The following is a 22,084-nucleotide window of genomic DNA, read 5'->3' as shown; positions in this document are numbered from 1 at the left end:
TAGAAACCACTTTAGTTATGGGGATTAAGCCATGTAATAATATGAAAATAAATATGTATTTGCTCTTATTTTTTACTGTATAATAATATTCGTATACACATACTTATTTTGAATAGAATGGAAGATAAGCTATCCATATTCTTATTTATCTAAAAAAAAAAAAAAACGATTTCAATGGTCCAACCCCCAAAATAAAATCAGTAAAGTTTAAGGCAAGAAAACAACAGAAAAAAAAAAAAAAAAATTATGAAGTTTTGTGGGTAGAATTAGATGAAGAAGAAGTGGGAATGGTATCGGTATCATCTTCTTCGCATTGTTTCAGCAATTCACTGAAGGCTGGATCATAAGCCACCACTCTTCTCAAATACTTTGCAGCTTCATCTCTCCTTCCTTCGTTAAATATAGCACTGAACACAAAAATGGTCAACACATTACACAAGACCTAACGCTTGAGAGTTGAGACTAATTTACTTGTTAATCTTTCTACCTTGAGTAGAGAACCAATGCGTCCAAATAATGAGCTTTGCTCTTGGGATCTTCAGGCTCTTCCATGTGTGCTACTCTTTCAAGGTGTGTGATTCCTTCTGATGTCTTTCCCTAAAGCCATGAGCGAATAATTCTTTTGAGTATCAACGTGTACAAAAAGATAGGTGAAAACATAAAGTGTGTCAATAATGCACCTGTCGAATATTGGATACACCTGCCCATTGAGATGCAACAATTAAAAGATCGACTTCTGCAACTTCTGTTGGACAAGCATCAAGAAGCTGAGAGGATCATAATTACCTCCGATTAACATGGTTATAGGTTTCTTATTAGATATCATAAAGAATAAGATCAAAGAACGTCGTCATCTCACCTTTGAAGCAGCCTCCTCTAAGTATTTTGCAGCTTCAGCGAACTGGTCTTTCTGATATAAAGCCTGGCCAAGAATAATCATAGCTTGAAGATATTCAGGATCCTTTTCTAATGCCAATCTGAAAAGAAAAAAAAAAACACAACTTAAGTCACTGGAACAGCCACATCGACAAATACGGATCCAAGGATATGCTTTTTTCCGATGAGAAGAAATCCTAGCTACATAGTTACCTTAATAGCGGAATTGATTTTTCTTTGTGCCCTCCGGACAAGTATTTGGCAGAAAGCTGGTAAGGAAAGCTGTTCACATCAGTAACAAAGATGTGGAAGATTAAATATTGTTAAAAGATCCCGATCCATGACATCGACTTACAGCAACCAACTCTTTAGGGGTTAAGTTATGCACTGAGATCAAGCGTCCTTTCGAGGATGAATCAGTGAGTTGCGCTTCATTAATGTTTGTCAATATAGGATTTCCAGCCTCTTTCTGAACAGTGTCGTTTCCTTGTAGACCCAACTTAGCACTTACAACAGGATGGTTGAGGATTGATTGCTACAAAGCCAATGCACTATATGAGGGAACCAAAGGGTACTTACATATCTAATGTAAAAGGGAAGGTAGAGTTGTTGTGAACAGAGAGATACAGACCATAAGTGATTATTGTAAACTCTTTTCTACCCATAACTAGCATAACCAATCTCCCTAGACAGAGTTACTAAACTTTTGACTAATTACTACAGAGTTATCAGTAACTTAGGGCTAACGTCTACGATAAGCTTTGGGTCCTCAAGTCAAACACCCGCAACATCTATCCCTGACGCAGATGCTGAGTAGAACTTGCCACTAGGTAACAGAGTTTTTAGTTTACATGAATTCAAGATTACAAACCCTAAATAATTTCTTGATTTGGCCAATTTTCACAAATTCTATATCTAACCAGTTTAACTATGATCTCAAGTTTTGCCTGAATTCGAGACTCTCATTTTTTGGTCTAGAGAAAGCGTGTCCCAATAGATACCACATCAGACAAACCATAAATATCACACCATTAGTAGATCTTAGACTGCAATCTTTAGAACAAACCTGAGCTATGCTGAATGACAAATTGGTAGCCCAGTAGAGCAGACTTCCCTGTGAAGTAATTATGACAAGAAAAAAAAAAAGAGAATAAATGAAACTTTTGAACAGGTAGCGATGTAAAATACAGTATTCCCAATAGAAAGAATGGAATGAAAATGGCTGTTCCAGGGAATACTAGTAAACTGAGAGCAGTAGCTCATAACAAAACTCAGCGAGACACTAGGTTTACAATGGAAGATCACATACTCTTGAAAAGGAAAGGGTCTAGTTTGAATGGCATAGTTTCAAGATTAGTCGCCAATACAGATTTTTAAAAAGTATTTAAGTCAAGTAAATAGTTGAATGACCTTACGCTGAAACGGTATCAAAATATAGTAACGATAATAGAAAAGACTATCTGGCTGGAACCTTTTTTTGTACCAACATAACCGGAAACAAGAATATGTGAGCTTCAGAAGGGGGTATATGATGAGAGATTAATCTACCTGAGGCATTTGGAATGAAAGGAAATAAAGAGCAACTGTCAAAAGATTCAGAAATGTCTTGTAAGCCTGCAGATACATAAACACACATCAATTGTTATGTAACATGCATCAAGAACATTTGAGATATTCACGACAAAGTTGAAAAACTCACTTTTGCCAATTCCGCGAATTTATCAACTTTGTGAACTGAAGATGCTGTAAAAGTTATCTACAGGAAAATGTACATATATTTCAAACAAGCAGAAAATACAAGAAGTATAGTTCAGCAGAAATTATTCTAGTTGATACGATGTGGCATGCAACAAGAGAAACAACAGTACATACCTGCGTGTTTGTGTAATGCAAACCAGCAATTAAAAAGGGGAAAAGTGGACCATAAAGACCATTGGGAATTTCAGTCAAATCTTGAAACCATAAAGCTCCACCCTGCAACCAATGGAACAAGGGATTCTATCAAAAGGAGAGTGAGGCAGAAGACATTTTCCAGAACATAAGCTGAATTACGATAGAAGGCCAGATATACAAGAAAACAATAGTCCTTCAATATATAATTTCAAAATATGCTTATAAGTGATCCCAATATACTGGCTGGTGACTTACCGAATCAAATCCAGGATGATGAGTAAGTGACATTCTTCTTACGCTAGTTATCCACAAGAAAAAACATGAAATCTGCCAGACGAAAAAATGAAGGGAGTAAGCCTACAGTTCTTGCCACTCAAAGAACTATATCTCATGTCATTCGATACAATATATTTACACCCACAAAGAATGTTACGTAAGTGGTAATAACTAAAAGACGCACTAATAACACAAAACTAGCCATCTAAGCTCCATAAATATGGTCTCATTGACTCAGACATGGAAGAGTCAACAGGGCTATGAAATTCAAAATTTCTACAGAACTATGAGCGGCATGGAATATAAGATTACTTCTAGTTCCTCAAGAAGATATGAAGTATCACCTGGATGGAGAAATAAGCAGGAACCCACAAAAACGAAGGGCACCCGATAGCTTTTCTTTCCTTCCGGAAAAGCTTAAACTGATCAATAACACTCCTTCCTGAACCCTGTGGAGGCCAGAAAGGCGGTACTACAAAAATACCACTATCAAATCATCAGCATCTAATCATTATCAAGTGAACATAAGATTTCATTTTACAATGCTTTCACAACAACCAATGTTGAGTTCTGAACTTAAAGAAACATTAGCGCCACAAAATGCTCACACTTAGGTAGGAACTGTGAAATCCGTTTCGTTTGCTTGCGCTGCAGAATCAGGACAGGAAGCAAAGCCGTTCTGAAAGCCACAGTAGATGAAGCAATCACTACCCACCTGACCAATTCATCTGAGGCAAATTAACAAAACTAATAAATTTCGCAAAACCCTCAAAAAGACACAAAACTACGAATCTTGACTTGTCAATTAAGAGTTGAAAGCTCAAAACTTTCCATCAATCTGAACTGAAATAAGCAGATAACTAATCATACGATAGAAACCCAAATCAGAACTATGAATTGTTATTACCAAGGCAGTCCAGTAAGGTCATGGTAAGAATCAAGCAACGAGATCACAGGTCGAGTCAAGTAATCATAGTTTGACACACCAGCTCCGATTAAATCTTGGCTTAAATCGCCCAACTCTAACCCATGACCATTGCTTCCAAATCCATCGACTGAAACGTCTCTGAGTCGAGTCAGCTCAGAGTCCATGTCCGGGGGAGTGGAAAAGAATCGGGATTGGAAAAGACCGAGAGGGATTGACGGATGTGCCGGAGCGGAGACATGGTGAGGAGAGAGAGAGGAGTAAGTGTGACGAGATCGGCGGAGGTGAGAGAGTAAAACCCTACGAAATGCCATTTACGGTGAAGAAGACTGTACGTGTGGTTCCTTCTTTGATATATGAAAAAGTTAACTGTTTACGGATATGTTAAGACTTAAAAGACTTTTGACATTTAATTGATAGTATATGAGATAAACATTATTTTTTCTCATAAATGTTTCCATTTTATTTTCTACATAACAAGTGTTACAAGCTTTGACGCTCTCTCTCTTCTCTAAAAATCTTTTAGAGAGAGAGTCCACCGTTTCGATTCCGGCATAGATGGCTTCTATAGCACATGTGGCTGGCTTTATCTCCAGCATAGGTGGCTTCCATAGCACCTGTGGCTGGCTTTGTCTCCGGCGATATCGGCTTTCATAGTAAGATCGGTCGGCTTTACTTATCACTAGCATCCAGTTAAATTCTGGCTTCTATCCACAACCTCCGGCTACCATAGTGGTGGTTGATTGGATATCAGTGGCGTTGTTTGGCTCACTCAGCAATCTCAGCCAGTGTTATTTCCGGCATCGGTGGCTTTTTAAGCGATGATGTCTGGTTTTTCTTCCGACAAAGACTGGCTTATAAAACAGTGTTTGGTCGGCTTTAGTTTTTACTTTTTGATCTCGTTCGATTCTAATCTGCTTCGGGTTTGCTTGACTTTGATTTCTCTTTTTCATTCCTTTGCTCTAGATTTGGAATTCTTCAATCCTCCTTTCTTCTAAAGGGTTTATTTTGATCTTTGAACTTATTGGGTATTTTTCATTTTAAAGATCAACTTTTTAGATGCGGATTGAAGTTTAATTTGGTGTCTTTGGTCTGATTTTGATGAAATTAGAACAATTGTTTGTCTTTCTCACTGCCAACGCTTGTGGAATCGTTTGGGTTGGTTTGATTTCTGGTGTTCTTATGTTTGCATAATAAAGACATGCTCGATAGATTAATCCTAGCAAAAGTTCCTTGAAGATTAAAAGCTTGATTGAAGATGAAGATGAAAAATATTTGCATCAAGTAGAGTCATATTCTCATCAAAGTTCAATTGGAATCTCGCCTTTATTTCTCTGGGCGAAGCTTGAGATCTCTAGCATCTTTCCGGCGAATCTGGCTGGAGTTAAAGCTTTCCGGCGTAACAATACTCTGCCGGTGTTTGAGACTCCCTTCTCTTCAACTTCCCACGTGTCATCCAAATCGTTTTCTAATTTTCACGTATACTATGTGATGTATATTGCTTTTCCTTCAGTCTAGGGTTTCTTTATTTGGGCTTTTAGGTTTTTGGCCTTTTACACTTTGGGCTTTCGTTTGTAAGTTTTTTGACTTATTAAAGTTGGCTTTTCTAATAAAACAACACACTTGTGAAAAAAAAAACAAGTGTTACAAAATGAAATTAACATTCTAGCAAAAAAACAAAAAAATTATGTAAAAACATTATTTATTTGAAAATATTAAAAATAATATTATTTTTCTCCTATTTTTTTCATTAAAGAAGTTACCAGTCGATTGACCAAATTAAGAGAAAAGATTTTCTAAAATAAAATTAGGGAGCATATAATAAAAATTCTGTAATTTAATAACCGATCTTTAATTGGACATGTATAGTTTTGAAAACAATTTGATAATAAAATAAAATAATAACTTTTTGAATATGACCAGCTAAATTTAAAAAGCTTTTACTCTTTTTTTTTTTTATCAAACAAGTTTCCATTAAAACTTAAATCCTCAAAGAGGAGAGTTCATACAAGGAGGAGCAAATAAAGTTACAAAGTTTAACAAGGTTACAAAGCAGATAGAGATATTGGTTCCATGAGTTATCCAAGAAGATGCAAGTCTTTGGGAGGCTAGCAAAGTTTGAAAGATCTGTTGGGACCAAGGTGGAAGCGCCTTTGAAGACAAGCTCCGCGACTTCCTCGATCAACAAGTGATCAACAATAGCTCTTGCAAGATATGCAGTGGAGCGTTTACAAAGGTGGTACATAGGTGAGACAATGGAGGGTGCTCTAGCCAATGAGAGAAAATTCAAGACAACTTGATCAAAGTGTAAAACAGTTTCTGGCTCAATTCTCATAGCATGGGATGAAACTACATCTGGGACTCTAAAAATATATATGCAATATCGTAACAAAATAGGTGGGTCCTCCCTCTCATAAAACTAATGGCCATGGAGGTTAAGGAGTCCCACACAAAGCTTGTAGCCGATATTGCAATGTGATATTAGATCAAACCTGAGTTTCCACCCTATTGGTAGTTGGAGGAGAATGAAGGGTAGGGTTGTTATAAGGTTGAACCTAGGGAGAGACAAACAAGGTCATAACAGAGCAGGTAGGTCCTCCCTCACATGAAGCTCAAAGCCATGGAGGTTAAGGGTTCCCACACAAAGCTTGTTGTCGGCTTTGTTGTAATGCATTAAGATATACACTAGGTTGGAGCCAAGAGGAGAGGCTAAGGGGTGTGGTGGGCGTTTTGTATATACTTTCCAACTAATCTTGACAAATGGATTTATCTAACCATTCTAGGAAGGCAATTACACAGCTATATGATTGTTTGCGGCCAACCAAAATAGAGGCAGAGAGACCTATCCGAGTTTGGTTCGATAATCTTCTAAAGGGTCGAAAGGGCTCCAGGATCAGACATATAACCAATACTAATCGAAGTACTCTATCTACCAGGGTTTGCGGATGAGAGTTGGGTTCAAACCTGGATCGAGAGGACAGAGGAGGAGTTTGTAGGACGCTGCAAAGAAAGCGTGTATCGTCAAAGCTCAGTCCAATAACAGGATCAACATAAAGTAGAGTGGTTTGATTTGTGAGGCAAAACTTCATTAAATAAAGCGGTAGATCGGAGGAGAGCATAGCCAAGACACAAACTAAGGAAACCAAGGATACAGGAGGGGGATACAGGGTCACAATGATTGCCGCTTTTATCGACCAGGTCTTGCGCAGTTCTGGCGTCAGAGCAGAGCTCACTTCTAGCATCGGCCAAGTGGAACACTTGGTGATGGGGTAAGAACCCTAGGACGAAGGAGGTCATGGGACTGACTTCAAGGGGAACCGGTAAGAGAGGTGAAGAGCAGAACACACATGGAGCCTAGAAATCTCAGATTTATCATCGAATGGTTGGGGTCTCGGGAGAATCACCTCGTTGAGACAAACCACCAGTTGAGCAGAGGGGTGGGAACGGAGTTGAATCTTGCGCATGACCGGAGTAGCGTGACAGATCGAGAAACCTCCGGTGGAATCGAAATCTATCCAGAAGCAGTGTTGATACAAGAGGGGAGAGCCGCAGTGAACGGAAAGCAGCCCAGCGGCGCCGATTTGGGACGACGCCACCGGAAGGAGGAAGCTCGGGAGTTGTGCCAGGGAGAGAAACGGCTAGGACGAACTCTTTTGTTTTATCAGTTTTTTTTACACGTGCGAAAAATTAAAAAAAAAAAGCTTTTACTCTATGTTGTATAAGAATGACTAAACAAGGACTCTTAAATTGAAGCTTTGCAGTGAAAATGAAAAAAATTGGATATAGTAAATTCATCTTATATTAAACCAAATTGATCTTAGAACTTGGTAGATTAACACTTCCATTTGAATGTTAAGACAAGGGAGTTTAATTTTGACATACAACATTTCAAACATAACTAAATATAATTAAAGTTTTGGTTCCCATAATTAACACAAATGTTTTGTATTCAAAAGCATTTATTGAAATCTAGTTAATGCATATTTTTTAGTTTAATATCCACCAATTAAACATAGATCTAAGTTTTTTTTTTTGTCAACCATTGGGCCACAACTGGCCGATCCATTAACCAAATTCCTACATTCGTAGGAACCAGGACTCGATCCCGGGTGTGATGATGCTTTTTACAAATGGACTTACCTTATGCCACTATACTAAGGTTACTTCACATAGATCTAAGCTTATACAGTGTAAATTATTTTACTTTTAAATTAGTTGTGGAATGTGGAATGTGGAATAAGACTATTTCACACGTATTAATAATTTTTTTTTTGTTTTATTCCTAATTAATATATTGATATATGCTAAAATTATAGAGATAAAATTAAAAGATTTCTCAAAAATGGGTATTAAAAACATGAAAAGATAACTAATTTGAAACAAAGTTTAACTATTAAAACGACAATAATTTGAAAGTATTTTGTTTTTATGGTTAAGATAGTCATCTTGTATTTTAACTAAGCTAATATAATTCAAAAGACTTTTTCAATAACTGAAAAAAAAAATTAACCACAATCTAAAAATGGTACAATTAAATTAAGTTCAAGTAAGAAACAGATCCATCTGAGACTTATTCTCCTGACCAATAACATCAAGAAAGACAGGATCAACGGTAACGAAACTATCCACGTGGACCCTAAAACTATGATCCCACCACATAACCTTAGCCGCTCCTTCAATCGTAAGCTTAGCCTCAAGTTTCATCTCTCTCTTCGCCACGTCAGAAAAGAACTGCCGCGCGTGTTGCGCAAGCTCCATCCCGTTAAGACGCGCCGGTAGCCGGAGTAGCTGACAAGATCTCGCCGGCTGCGAGCCAGCCTTGACCTCGGCCGAGCCAAGAACCGTGCCATCGTAGAGGATCGTCATGGTGGTGGAGGAGTAATGGATGGGTGCGATGTTAGGGTTAGTGACGTGTACGGTAAGCATTAGCTCTGCGTCGAGGATAGGGAGGTTAAATTTCAGTGAGGTGAGGTCTATGGAGATAAGGTGGAACGTTGGATCTTTTGGCTTGGCGCTGAGGAGTGAGGCCGCTGCTGTTGCTGATACTGCTCCGATTAAGGCTGAGCTCCAGCTCCATTTTACTTTTTGGTCCCTGGATCCCATCTCAAGATTATACACTCTTTTGCCCTTGTAGTTTAAGGAAGAGAAGAGAACAACTTCAATTTCAATTGTGCCGACCAGTACGATGAAGTGATTGACAAAAAAAAAACGATGAAGCTATCGAGATTGGGAAGAGTTTGGAAAATACTGTAATGACCTTGATTTTATAGTTGTTGTCATAAATGTGACATGGGTGTTTTAGTCATTCCCACAGCTAGCTGTGTTAGACTATCTTCATTATTGTGTTTCTTAGTTGTTTTTTAATGCAATTTTTAATAATAAAAAGGAAAGAAGAAACGCAGTGCCATCAAGTATGGCTTCAATCCTTGCCGGAAGTGCAAGCACCAAATCATTTCTCGCAGCAAGCTCTTCGGTTAAAACAAAAGACTCACAGTGGAGCAGGGTAGCGACTATAGAAAAAGCCTTTCCCATCATTTGTCCATGTAATTCCACTAAACTTAACCTGATCCCATAACAAGAATGACCATTCATGTCAATGATGAAGTTTGTAACTAACGAGTGAAATAATTCATCATGAAGGAAGGAAGCCTTACCCAAGATAAAGTATCAGGCTCCACTTTCTTATCTTTAATCTTCATCACTTTGATTGTAACCCAATCACTACCACTAGAGCTAAGACCATAAGCCAAATACTTGGCATCCTCACTGATACAGTAAGTGTTTAAAGAAACAGTTCCATCATCACTAAGGGCATGTGCATCGGTGAAGGACAATATTTGGTCCTTCAAATATTTTATTCTTATTTTGAGAGTTTCTTAAGCTTGGTATTAGCATTGGTGTCCTTCACTTGGTCCTTCAAATCTCTTCATGTAGGAGAATCACACACTGACACTACCCCGATTTCTCTTTCTCCCTATGTTGCTTTCGTAGGTGGAGACATGTTACTCACAAGGGAACCCGTAACAACCTGCATTCGAGACAAGAAAACATAATATTTATAACCCGCAAATGTGTAACTCAAGTAGTATGAGGATGTACTTAGAAGAACTGAGTAGAATCCTTTGAGTGTTTTACCTAATTGAGCACAAATGAACCCTGCAAGCTCAAGCTTCGCTGTTGTTCCCGAGCTATCCCGTTCCTACATCATTTATCGAGAGTGAGGTGATAGCATCAATGCACAAGCTAAATTTCATCTTTTGTGATACCATTACTACCACAATCACCCTAGCCCACATCTAGGTATGCTTTGGATCATTATCGGATCTTTAACATGTAGTTCTAACTAAGCAAAGCTTATCAGCTAATCGACTCATGAGGTACAAGAGTGAAAGTGTTCAGCTAATTGACTCATGAGGTACAATAGTGAAAGTGTGTTCGACTCAGTTCATTTACCTCCATTGTTAATCTGCTCCTAACAGCACAAAACACGGAAAGAACCATAACAATGTTAGATGCAGCCGTATAGAGCCTTAAAAGGTTTACTCTGCTGCGTCTGCAACCTATTTAACAGAGAAAACAAACATATATAAAAGAAACATAAACAAAAAGGATGCATTTCGTTATGCCTAACCGCCAGAACAACAAAGAAGAGACGGTTAAAACCTAATTCTCCTATCAATGAAGACACAAAGCCAGCAGCAGCAGCTGCAATTGCAAGGGTGTTCATCTCCTTAAAATTGAGCTAAAAGAGATGCATACATCTCCATTACAATATCCATCACTTTAACTAATGCTACAACAACTTCAATATCACTACAATCTCAGTGACATCAAAACTTGACTATGAATTTGCTAGGCACTAAACTAAAAGATTTGGTTCATTATAAAGCTGGTAACATTGACAATGTATATGAGATTGAGCTAATTGCAATTTGTTCAACTCCCTCAATTGTGAGAATACTGATCACATACACTACTCCTGAAAATTTTAAGAGTAATATAACAAACATGTATTGATGAATTCAGTTCTCAAGTATGTAACACTTTGCAATGCATCACAAAATCGAATTTTATATATAGACCATATCAATCCAAATCAAAGAGTACCTGAACAAAGATCAAAGGACGGAGACGAGCGGTATGAGAAATCGGATCCATCGGTACCACTGGGTCTTCCCGCCGTCGGCTTTCTCTGCTGCATCTTCTCCGGCAAAATTGGTGAGCTAAGTTTTTGGCGACGATTTTTTTGGTCTCATCCTACCCAAACGACAGAAACAAATAACACGCCGCCACGTGTTATGAAGGACCGACGAAAATACGTCCGTTTTGTAGATACGTTTCTTCAATATTTGGTTAATTTCGATTTAAATTAAAAAAATAAAATGTGACGGACGGTGTGAAAATACGGCGATGCAGATGCTCTAAGAGTATTAGGATCAAGCAAGACCTCTGCTTCAGAATCCAAATCATCCTGGAAAAGTTCAAATCTTAACGAAACTGGAGATGGGAAGAAAAAGTTACAAAAGAAGATGATTTGATAACTCTCTGCTTCAAATTAATTTACCTTAACATAGAGCACGCTCTGAGCTTGAAGACCTGAGTTATGGAAGTAAAAGTAATTGTTCCCTCGCTTAAAGGGCGTACCGTAACGAGGGTAGTCAATAAATTTCGTGAATTTCTCATGGAGCTTTCCCTTGGATTCGCAAGTTTTGAGCACTGAATCAGACAGTTTCACTTGCTTCTCCACAAACTCTTTAACTTCTTCAGCCAAGCTACTAATATAACTAGACATTCAGTGTGTAGCTGAACCCTGAACCAAAGTGTTAAACATGAGAAAGAAAGCTAACCCTCTTGACAGCAAGTCTCTGCAACTTTACAACTTCCTCCGATAATCGACCCTTGGTCCGGCGGATCTCAGCGTTCATAGCAACAACATCAGCTCTATTTTTCTCCTTGGTAACAAGTTCAGCTTTCTGCAAATCAAAAATTACATGTCACATCTCATTCAAGAATTTCAAAGAAGAACCTTAAAGCTGCACATATCATAAATTAGGTAAGGCGTTCAAAAAAATTTCAATTCCCATCACGAAAACTCGATTATCGTATACAAAATCAGGACTACTCATATAAATTCGAGACCGGAATATTTTCAAATTCTATGTCCAACATTGTGAAGCAAACTTCGTTAAATCCTCAGAGATTCATCGGAACCGAATCAAATCAAGTTAAAAATCTCAAGGATGCAACATAGAAAAAGAGAAATCATCACCTCGAGAGCGGTCTCGATTTGAGTTTCACCGGAACCAAATCGACGCTGAATCCATGGAGAATCAGACGTGGGAATTAATTGGAAGAGAAGAAAAAATTCGATCGGAATCGCCGATTTCGTCGACAGAGCGAGAGAGAGAAGAGAGAACACACGAAGAGAAAGAGAAATGCAAAATAAAATTTATCAAATTAATCTCATCGTGCCACCTGTCCACCAAGAAACGTTTCTTTTGATCCTAAAATAAGAATCGTTTCTTTTAATCTTTAAGCTTTTGTTTCATTAATAATTATAATTATACCTAAGAAATTTCCTAAGAAACATCTAAGGACTACCAACGAGGATAGTCTTATATATTGTTTTTGTGGTGGTTCTAAAGTATCATAAATCACGGACCAGGCTTATGCTTTGTGAAAACATGTGATATTTTCTTGTTCAAATTGATTTAGATTATTATTATGTATCGACCTAATCACGTCTAGTGTGAGAGTATATATATGTCTGATCAAATTTTTATCTTTACCAAGAGAAGTGTTCGTTCGCATATAACTTATCATTTTCAAACATGTCAATATCAAAAGAGAATGCATTAGATAGTTTTTTCATCTAAGCAAATAGTAACATCAGAAACGTAAAAGAGTACTAGACTCGGATATTGACATGGAGTAGTGTGCCTCGGAGTTGTTGGCTCTACCAACTAAATTTGTGTAATTTCTTTAGGAATAAAGCTAAGTTTTAGGATTCGAGAAATGGTGGCCGCAAGTAACTTATTGACCTTTAGATATCTAGCTAGCCCGATCGAAGAAACTACAAGATTAAAAATCGATAGTTTCTTGATTAATCGAAAAATTTGAAAATAGGCATTAAAGAATCATAAATTATAGACAGTTTGATGATAACGTTGATAACATAATCTAACGTTTGATCGGAAAATGTCATGTTGTTACAAAAGCATGAATCCTTCACTACACAATTCTCAATCAATATCACTTAATTTTTTAATAGCTAATAAGTTAATTATCCTCCAACCCACGTTCACAAAATCAAACTATATAATAGCCAAAAAAAATAGGTTTGTCTTACCGGCAATTCCATTTACAAATCAATTCAATTACACAAGTGAACTATATGAAACTTTGAATAATTGTATCAGTGGTTCAAAATTCCAAAATCAATGTGAAGATAGGTATCTAATAAACATTTCAAAAACAAGATGAAAGTATTATTTGCATAAACATTTCTCTAAGACAAAAAGGAATCAACAAGAACTCTCAACTCGAAGGCGTTGAGGCCTACTTCCTCTAGCCCCGGCATCATCTCCAGCGTCAGCCATTAACGCAGCTCGAGCAGAAACAATCTGGCTCGAAGTAAAAGCAGCGTCGAAGGCCGAGAAATCCATCCACCCCATAAGCAACCCTTCTTTTCCCCAACTATCCGGTATAGGAACTTTTCCGGCAACCTCATCTCTATGTCTCTTCAGCCTCTCACGTCCTGACAACACCGTTGTCTCAGGCAAACATGTCTTTGTAGCCGTCTTGCTTTGTTTCTCGACCAATATATGATCCCTTTGAGAAGATCTTGGAGAGATTGGTTCCTTGGAATCCTCAGGCAAATGGGTGTTCTTCATTCTTGAACTCTCTTTCTTGCAATAGAGATTTTTAGTGGTTTCGACGTGTGTGTTGTGTATATAAAAAAGAAGTTTTAGAGATTTAGATTCGAATAATAAAGAGAAGTAAAAATAATATACAAGGTTGAAAAGGAAGGAGAGAATGTGACAGAGATTTGTGGTGGCCGTGTCTTGTTGTAGGATCACATATAATAGTATTACCATTCTATGGTCTTTGACGTTTCTACGTCTCATGAGTCGTCGTGACATGTTTTCTTTTTTCTTTTTCGTAATCGGTTAAATTACATAGAGATCTTAAACACCGAAAACAATAAAATGTCTTTTTGTTTCAAATTATTAAGTATTACTTGGCATATATAACAGTTTGCCAATTTGTATATGTTACAAATTAACAATACGTTTCATAATTTTTGAATAATTTATTTGAAAGATATATATTTTTATTTAATTGAGTTGTGTGGTTTTGCTAGATCCTAGATATTTTTTGAGTGTCTCCTCTTCTCAGATCTTTCGTTATTTCCACTTTGGGAAGAAAACAACGTAGCAGGAAGAATCAATTTTGTCTCTCCTTTACGTCACAACTCACACGCCATGAAAGGCACATTTCATCTTTCTTTTCTTCTTCATCAGACAAATTTGATCAATTATGAAGATTCAAAATATGAAACATTCTTTACTCGTTCATACAATAATTTAATAGTAAAACGGATCAATGTGAAAACATCAACCGATAAATAAATAACTGAATGATAATGTTTAAATTAACTCAAATTTATGTATACATAGATTTTAATAACGTATGTTTTGCGAGTTTGAATACGGATAATGACTCAAACAGTCAAACACTATTCTATAAATCTATGTAGTTAGTTTCACTTAAACACTGATTATGCTGCATTATTGGACTTCTTTCTCTAAAGCCAAATCACATTTATTTTTTCTATTCTCTGTGTGGATTGGGTCCATGTAATTTAATTTAAAGCATCAAAATCAAAAGGTTGCATCTTTGCTTCATCTCTCTCCCCTGGCGTCAACTTCATTTGTAAGCCACAAAACAAGATATATTGCAACTTGCAGAAACGTCTGTCCACTCATGTTGTGATCATACTCATAATTTCTTTTTGTCGAGTGAAAGCAAATGTATGAAAACTGACCATTTTTTTTTCTTTGAGAAAAAAAACTGACCATTTTAAAAAGGGAAATTATTTAGAATATTACATAAAATTATTACTAGAACGATGACGTGGACCGGGTTATGGATATATTGGGTCGGGCGAAGAAGAAAAACCCGGTTTTGGTTGGAGATTCGGAGCCGGGTCGGGTGATTCGTGAGATCTTTAAGAAAATTGAAGTCGGAGAAGTTGGGAATTCAGCGGTGAATAACTCAAAGGTGATTCATTTAGAAGAGATCAATTCGGATAAGGCTTTGAGAATTAGGGAATTAGATGGGTTGCTTGAGACTCGTTTAAAGAACTCTGATCCTGGCGGTGGTGGTGTGATTCTCGATCTTTGGGATTTGAAATGGCTTGTGGAGCAACCGAGTTCAACGCAACCGCCGGGTACGGTTGCGGTGGAGGTTGGGAGGACTGCGGTGGCGGAGCTACGGAGGCTTTTGGAGAAGTTTGAAGGAAGACTTTGGTTTATTGGAACAGCTACGTGTGAGACTTATCTAAGGTGTCAAGTTTATCATCCTTCAATGGAGACTGATTGGGATCTTCAAGCTGTGTCTGCTGCAGGCTGCAGCTAAAGCTCCGGTGAGTTCCTCACTTCTTCCAAGCTCCGGTGAGTTCTATGATTTGCTCTGCTTCCACACATTAAAGTCTGTTCCTTTTGCTCTCTCCGATGGTGAGTTCTATGATTAGCGATTCCTTAGTTCTCCGATGGTGGTTTCTTAGTTCTCCGATGGTGTTTTTTAGTCTTAATTCTTTTTGTGTGGTTTCTCAGTTCGATTCGCTGTTTTTATAATAGAATCATTGTGTTTGATTTATGTATGTATCTGAAGTTTTATGAATCTGGACTTTGGAGTGATTTGGTGTTGTAAAGATCAAGACTTTGTTTTTTTATTTATCTCAGAAGTTTTAAGTGTGGTTGGTTGTTCAGTGGAGTTCTTTCCTTAACTCTGTGATTGTTACTTCAAACATTGGATTGAATAGATAGTAAAATAAGATGAAATTTGTACTTGGAAATCTTAGTGAGATGGGTTTTAAATGTGCAGGTTTTGCAAAACAGGACTGTCAAGTGATATCACTGTTGTTGTTGATGATGTGAAGTTCCATCTTCATAAGGTAAATATAGTTTCGATTATTCTTTGATGCTTTGCTTTCTTCTACTGTAAGTTTGGTATCACCTTTATTTATCTTCTACTGTAAGTATGTGTTTGACCGTTAAGCAGTAGAACGTTTGTGTGAATCTCTGAGAAAAACTAGAGACTTTATTATCATGGAAACAATGGTGGATTTAGCTAGCTAGGTGGTTCTTAATCTGCTTACTTGAAAAGAGATAAGTGTAGTTGGAACTAGTCCTCTTTGAATTCCCCTTTTTGCAAAGCTGGTGTTGGAGAATTCTAGTAATTCAGTTTGTATTGAATTAGAATTTGGCCTTTAAGATTGAAAAGGTAGCAACTTTGGGATTAGGCTGAGTTCATCTATAAGTACATAAGTATTGTTTGTGGTTTCTCTGTTTAATGTTTTGTACCTGAAATTATTAAGCATTGTCGACAAAACCCCTCTTTGATTTGATCATATGGATGAGTTTTCCTAACTTTTAACTGAACCGGTGAACATTTGCAAAGCTTTATTTAAGTATTGTCTTAAGATTGAATACCTTTTTTTGCTTCTTAAGATAAGTGTAGTTGGAACTAGTTCCAGTAGTTCTTATTTGTTATTAATCGAGTATGACCCCTGTTCTTAGTCCTCTTTTTCTTGACTGATTGGAACTTTGGTTTTGGTATGGTTGCAGGTGATTAGAGGAAACAGCATTGTCACTGTTGAAGCTCTTGAACCAGTGGGCAGATCTTCTTAGCTCGGTATATGCATTGGTAATCATCTTTTTGTGTTCTAAGCACTAGCTTTGAGAAAATTTGGTGGTAGGTTCGCAGTTATTATGAACTGATTCTGTAAGAAGTATACATGAATACTCTTTCTTGTACTAAAAAGATTGCAGTGAACTTATGTTATTCTAAAATATTTTGAGTATTTCTAATCTCTATTATACTTTTATTCATATATCATTAATCAGAGGTAGCTAAGCAGAAACAGTTGCCACAGTGGCTGTTGAAAGCTAAACCTGTTGATCGTTTACCGGTGAGTTCTTGTTTTTTGAATCTTCTGATATGATTGCAGATCATAGTTTGATCAGTTTCCTAACGTTTGTGGTTTGTATTTTGGTTTTATTACAGCAGGCAAAGATTGAAGAAGTGCAGAAGAAATGGAATGATGCGTGTGTGCATCTTCATCCTAGCTTTCATAACAAGAACAAGAGGATTGTTCCGATTCCGGTTCCTATAACGTTGTCGACAAGCTCTTATGGTCCTAATATGCTTCTTCGTCAGCCGTTACAGCCTAAGTTACATCCCAATAGAGAGTTGCGTGAGAGGGTGCAGTTGAAACCTATGAGCTCTTTGGTGACTGAGCAGGCCAAGAAGAAGAGTCCTCCTGGGAGCCCGGTTCAGACAGATCTTGTTCTTGGACGAGCAGAGGTATGTCGATTTGAATATTCCTATACTATGATGGAAGTGATTATGGATCGAAGTCACAAACCTGACGTTGGATACTTATGTTTGTGTATTTTCAGGATTCAGAGAAAGCTGGGGATGTGCAAGTGAGAGATTTTCTCGGCTGTATATCTTCTGAATCAGTGCAGAACAACAATAAGATTAGTGTCTTGCCTAAGGAGAATCTTGGGAATTCGCTAGACATTGATTTGTTCAAGAAGCTCTTGAAAGGAATGACCGAGAAAGTTTGGTGGCAGAACGATGCAACCATATATTTTTTTGTCGTGTTGTTATCAATTCTTTTAAAATTTGTTTGTGTTCTTTGTACACCTTGTATGGTTTGTATGAATGAACTTGATTTGTGGAATTAGTGGCGCTTATATTAACAATCACCCGCAAGCAAGGTGCTAAGGAGGATGACTGAACAAATGTAGTGATTATAATTAATCTTCTCCCACACTTTCGTAGTTAAGAGTCTTCGAGACGTGACAGCAATTTGTGTGTTGAAGGAACACACCAAAACTGAAGAAAAATGAAACGTTTATCGTTTTTTATCGTTGTTAACTGCACCTTCTGTATCCATTATAGATTCTTTTAAAAATATATATATTGTATACTATTGTAAAATAACATCTTAAGGTATTTGATGTAGAGATGTTTGAGAAAATGGATTAAAGGATGGAGAAATAGTAGAGATGTTTGAGAAAAGAAGTGGGTGAGCTTAATGAAGTGATAGATGAGAAATAATATCTACTTAGAAGCTATAGAGAGTAGAAGACGGAGCCTTTGCAGAAGATAAAAGAGTTGCAAGGAAGGACAGAGATTTGTTTGGTTGTAATTAATAGAATTTTAGGATGAATGTGAGGTTTTATGTACAACTAGATCACTTAGGTGCAACTGAGAAAATTTCAGTATAACTTGAACTACTTGGTGCAACTGTACTAGAGCTATTAAATAAGTTTAAATATGGATCATGTGAAAACAAAAAAAATAGATTTTTTGGCAGCGGATATTCATTTAAAATCATCACACGTGTGATAAAATGAACCAAAGACAACAAGATATTAGTAAAAAATTATTTGGTATACACATAGTTGTCCAATTGTACTCTCATATTCATAGTTGAACATTTGCATTTTTTCGTATTTCCAGTTGGACTATAATATAAATTATTAATTAGCAGTTGGCCACAAGATTTATCACTATTAATTAGCATGTACAAGGTTTTCATAACACAATGTTCATAAAAACTTGGGTTTCACCTCTTTTGCTTCATTTGAGGTGATCACTTACTAAGTCTTCCTTATACTATAAAGAGTGTTTTATGTGAAAACGATAGTATGTATTAGAAAGTAATAAATTCTTGTATTGTTGATTAAACATGGTTCTTTAATAGTTCAATATGTATAGAAATTCTTATAAACCTTAATTATCATTTTCATATTTTAAATATAAATGTAAATCTAAATATATATTTAGTTGTACCTAGTTGAACTGAGTATTATATATTTATGTTATCTAAATATTACCCTCTATAGTTAAAATGTAATTTTGTATGGTTATTGTTCATTACCTCTCGAAAATATGATAAATAAATAAACAATTACGAATTACATAGGTTGTTCTAGTAACATCTCTTACTTTTTTAGTAACATCTCTTACTTGTTCTATTTCCGGTGAACAATAACGACAATATTAGCTAGGGTTATAGAAGAAGATATGTTGAAGATGACTACAAAATTACAATAATGTTGTTCATTAAAACGGATTTATGGACCTACACTAAGCAAAAGAACGTTATGTACGTACACTAATCTCAAGAACATTATGTATGTATAAGTTCATATGTACGTACACGTTTAAATGTACGTACATGTTTGATTTTAGGTTTAATGAACCCGAAATTACCATAATATCCTCATCTTCTACCTCTAACATACGACTGAAAACCCTAATTTCCCCTGCCTCACTTTATTTTTTCACGACTTATGTCTATTTTTTTGGTTTCACTTGTGGGGTTTTTACTCAACTATTATAGATTTTCATCTCAACATCTGATTTCTAAATTAAAAACCTATAAAAAGTGAGTTATATAGATTTCCAAAACGATATCTTGCTCTTCCATGGATGAACCCAAAGGAAAGATTTCCGAAACTGAGTAAGAAAAAGACGTTTGCTCCGGCCGACAAACAGAACATGATTGATGAATCTGCTACAAACTTTATTACATGAACACCATTATTCGGAAGAACAACAAACATGTTTAGATCTTCCTCCAATAAGTCTATTGCAACGCTAGACTGTCTTTGCCAGCTCAAACAAATTCCTGTTATTCTGGTACGACTTTACAGCTGTCAATCTTGCTTACTAAATCTACCACGGACAAGAAGCCTACCACAACACAACGAAAACTATTTCAAAAAACAAACAAAGTACACCAAAAATATCTGTAACGAGAGAAGGCTGTCGCATACATCTGTCGCAATAGACCATTAGTCTACCATAAATATCTTATGGGTCATATTGACTGTTGAAGGTGTACGTCAGATATTTTTGGTACACTTAGTTTTTGATACACATATACATCCACCGATAAGTGTACCAACACTACAACTAAGTGTACCATCTACGTTGACCGATAAGTGTACCAAGACTACAACTAAGTGTACCAAAAATATCTGACGTACAACTTTAATCAGTCCACCTGTATAAATCTACCATCAAAGGCTCGGTAGACTTAGTCCCAGTTTCCAATGTTTTATTTTTCTAATGGCATTAACCGTAATTTCGTTTTTTCCGAACACTAATTTCAGGGATAGTATAGGTACAGTGGTTTATTCTAGTAATTACAAACAATTGTATGTTACTTTTGTAATAAGGAAGCTTTTATACAATATTCTAGTAACTCTCCCTTTTAAAAAAGGAAAAATTAGGTTCATGAAGATAATTTTGTTCATAATTAACACAATAACCTATATTAAAAAATACAGGCTGTATAACCAAGAAAATTTTTATCAACTAACCACAAAAAAATAATTGATGTTTTTTTTTAAACTAAAAGTGATATTTTCTACACAAAAATGATATTTGTCTCTTTTTGCTTTGCTTTTTAATTGTTTCTTTTCATTCTCTTTCTTTTATTTTATAACTAGATAAGGCCCGCGTTATTACGCAGGTAAAATGTTTTAAAAAATATTGAAAATAATTAAGTAGTAGTATACATGTTTTTTAATTTTATCTTGTAACATTTTTATATTGATTATGAACCTCTCATATTTCATTTTAATACTTACTCAGTTCTATTATATAAGAGTTTTAAAGCTTTTTTTACTCTATTTTATAATAATTTCTCAAATTTCTATGTACAATTTTTATTAATATAAAAATTTATGATTATTTGAACTATGCAGTATATTTCCTATTGGTTGAAGTTTTATAAATGACATAATATTTATAGTTTATTAATCTATGTGTTTTTACCCAAAACTCTTATAGGACAGGGAGTACCATTTAAATATCTATACCATCATAATAAACCATATTTTAAGTTTAATTATATATTTCATCTTAATGTATGGAACTAAATATTTTATATCAAACACAATTAATACATCATATCAAATCTCTATCTTAGTAATAATTAAAAATACAAATAAAAATTAACAAAATATAATTTGCAAAAAATCTGAATCAACATTATTTAAGATTTATTTGCTATGTTGTTATCTCATAAGTACTAATTTTACCTCATGTCATAATCAATTTTAAATAAGTGAAATTTATAAAATAAAAACATATATAAAGATATAGAGACATTCTCATCAAATAACTGAAGATCCATTCCTATAATTATAATCTATTTCGAATTATCTTATGTTTTAACATATGCATTACAAAAATAAATGTGTTAAAATTATAAAATCAAACAAAAAAAATATTACTAATATTTTTAAATGATACATATTAATATTTGGAATTTTTTAATAAGAATAAATTTCATTGTTAGACATTCAGTTTAGTAATCACGTTTAACTATCTATTTCATCGTAAAACCATAATTCACTTCTTCATGGATTAGAGTTAAAATTTTAATAAAAAAAAATATGAGCATCATATGAGATTATATGTATATTGGTTAGTATTTTAAATTTAATAATAAAAATAATCAGTAAAAAAATCAGTTAGCAAAACTATACTAATACACATCATGTATTAAAAATTTTTCTTGAGAATTTGTTAGAAATGCCCTTTTTGGCATATCCCTTTTCAAAAATGCCTCTTTTTTTGAACATTTTCATTTTTGCCATCTTTTACACAATTATACTAGGTTATTTTTAGAGTTTTTGTTTTTAGGTTTGGGTACCCAATTTACATTTAGGGTATAGTTTTTAATGTATAGGGTTTAGTATTTGGGGTTTAGGGTTTATAATTTTGTCATTTTATATATTAGAAAGGGGTATTTTTGAAAATGGACACCATGAAAGGGTATTTTTGAAAATGAAAAGTGAT

General features: G+C 35.5%; 2 protein-coding genes, 1 non-coding gene and 1 pseudogene across 14 annotated transcripts; 1 reads left to right on the top strand and 3 right to left on the bottom strand.

Annotated features, from left to right (window-relative positions):
- Positions 1–37: 37 nt before the first annotated feature.
- LOC104710903 (ALBINO3-like protein 3, mitochondrial) lies at positions 38–4,530 on the bottom strand. Of its 8 annotated transcripts, none has more exons than XR_015566747.1 (14): positions 3,953–4,530; positions 3,654–3,773; positions 3,390–3,517; positions 3,025–3,096; positions 2,749–2,850; positions 2,576–2,632; positions 2,425–2,490; positions 1,943–1,990; positions 1,232–1,411; positions 1,090–1,145; positions 860–977; positions 681–745; positions 488–597; positions 38–407 (listed from the first exon to the last, which is right to left on the bottom strand). XR_015566747.1 is itself a non-coding variant. In XM_010427556.3 (14 exons), the coding sequence occupies exons 1-14, from the start codon at positions 3,972–3,974 to the stop codon at positions 245–247; spliced, it is 1,329 nt and encodes a 442-aa protein (XP_010425858.1). In that variant the 5' UTR covers positions 3,975–4,530; the 3' UTR covers positions 38–244. The 8 variants fall into 8 exon arrangements, 4 of the variants coding, with proteins under 4 accessions (XP_010425858.1, XP_087323058.1, XP_010425857.1 ...); XR_015566748.1 differs by having other exon boundaries at positions 681–767; positions 1,232–1,427; positions 3,654–3,760; positions 3,953–4,363; XR_015566749.1 differs by having other exon boundaries at positions 1,232–1,427; positions 3,654–3,760; positions 3,953–4,363.
- Positions 4,531–8,438: 3,908 nt separating this feature from the next.
- LOC104710905 (uncharacterized) lies at positions 8,439–12,619 on the bottom strand. 4 transcript variants are annotated; one of them, XM_019230445.2, is made up of 8 exons: positions 12,240–12,619; positions 11,818–11,943; positions 11,535–11,745; positions 11,078–11,441; positions 10,424–10,530; positions 10,106–10,169; positions 9,625–9,998; positions 8,439–9,533 (listed from the first exon to the last, which is right to left on the bottom strand). In XM_019230445.2, the coding sequence occupies exons 4-7, from the start codon at positions 11,169–11,171 to the stop codon at positions 9,973–9,975; spliced, it is 291 nt and encodes a 96-aa protein (XP_019085990.2). In that variant the 5' UTR covers positions 11,172–11,441; positions 11,535–11,745; positions 11,818–11,943; positions 12,240–12,619; the 3' UTR covers positions 8,439–9,533; positions 9,625–9,972. The 4 variants fall into 4 exon arrangements, with proteins under 4 accessions (XP_019085990.2, XP_019085989.2, XP_010425859.2 ...); XM_019230444.2 differs by having other exon boundaries at positions 11,535–11,742; positions 12,240–12,558; XM_010427557.3 differs by lacking the exons at positions 11,078–11,441; positions 11,535–11,745; positions 11,818–11,943; positions 12,240–12,619 and adding an exon at positions 10,634–10,819.
- Positions 12,620–13,292: 673 nt separating this feature from the next.
- Positions 13,293–14,057, bottom strand: LOC104710906 (protein BIC2). Its single transcript, XR_015567140.1, has one exon. It is a non-coding gene; the product is annotated as a protein BIC2 (transcript).
- Positions 14,058–14,688: 631 nt separating this feature from the next.
- LOC104715229 (protein SUPPRESSOR OF MAX2 1-like) lies at positions 14,689–18,042 on the top strand (annotated as a pseudogene). The gene is made up of 7 exons (XR_015566204.1): positions 14,689–14,700; positions 15,098–15,645; positions 16,079–16,148; positions 16,822–16,866; positions 17,103–17,165; positions 17,261–17,560; positions 17,656–18,042. The product of XR_015566204.1 is annotated as a protein SUPPRESSOR OF MAX2 1-like (transcript).
- The last annotated feature ends 4,042 nt before the right edge of the window (positions 18,043–22,084 follow it).

The sequence above is a fragment of the Camelina sativa genome, chromosome 9 (genome assembly GCF_030686135.1).
Source record: "Camelina sativa cultivar CO46 ecotype springtype chromosome 9, ASM3068613v1".
NCBI classification, from domain to species: Eukaryota; Viridiplantae; Streptophyta; class Magnoliopsida; order Brassicales; family Brassicaceae; genus Camelina; species Camelina sativa.
This window is presented reverse-complemented; position numbering and strand designations above follow the sequence as displayed.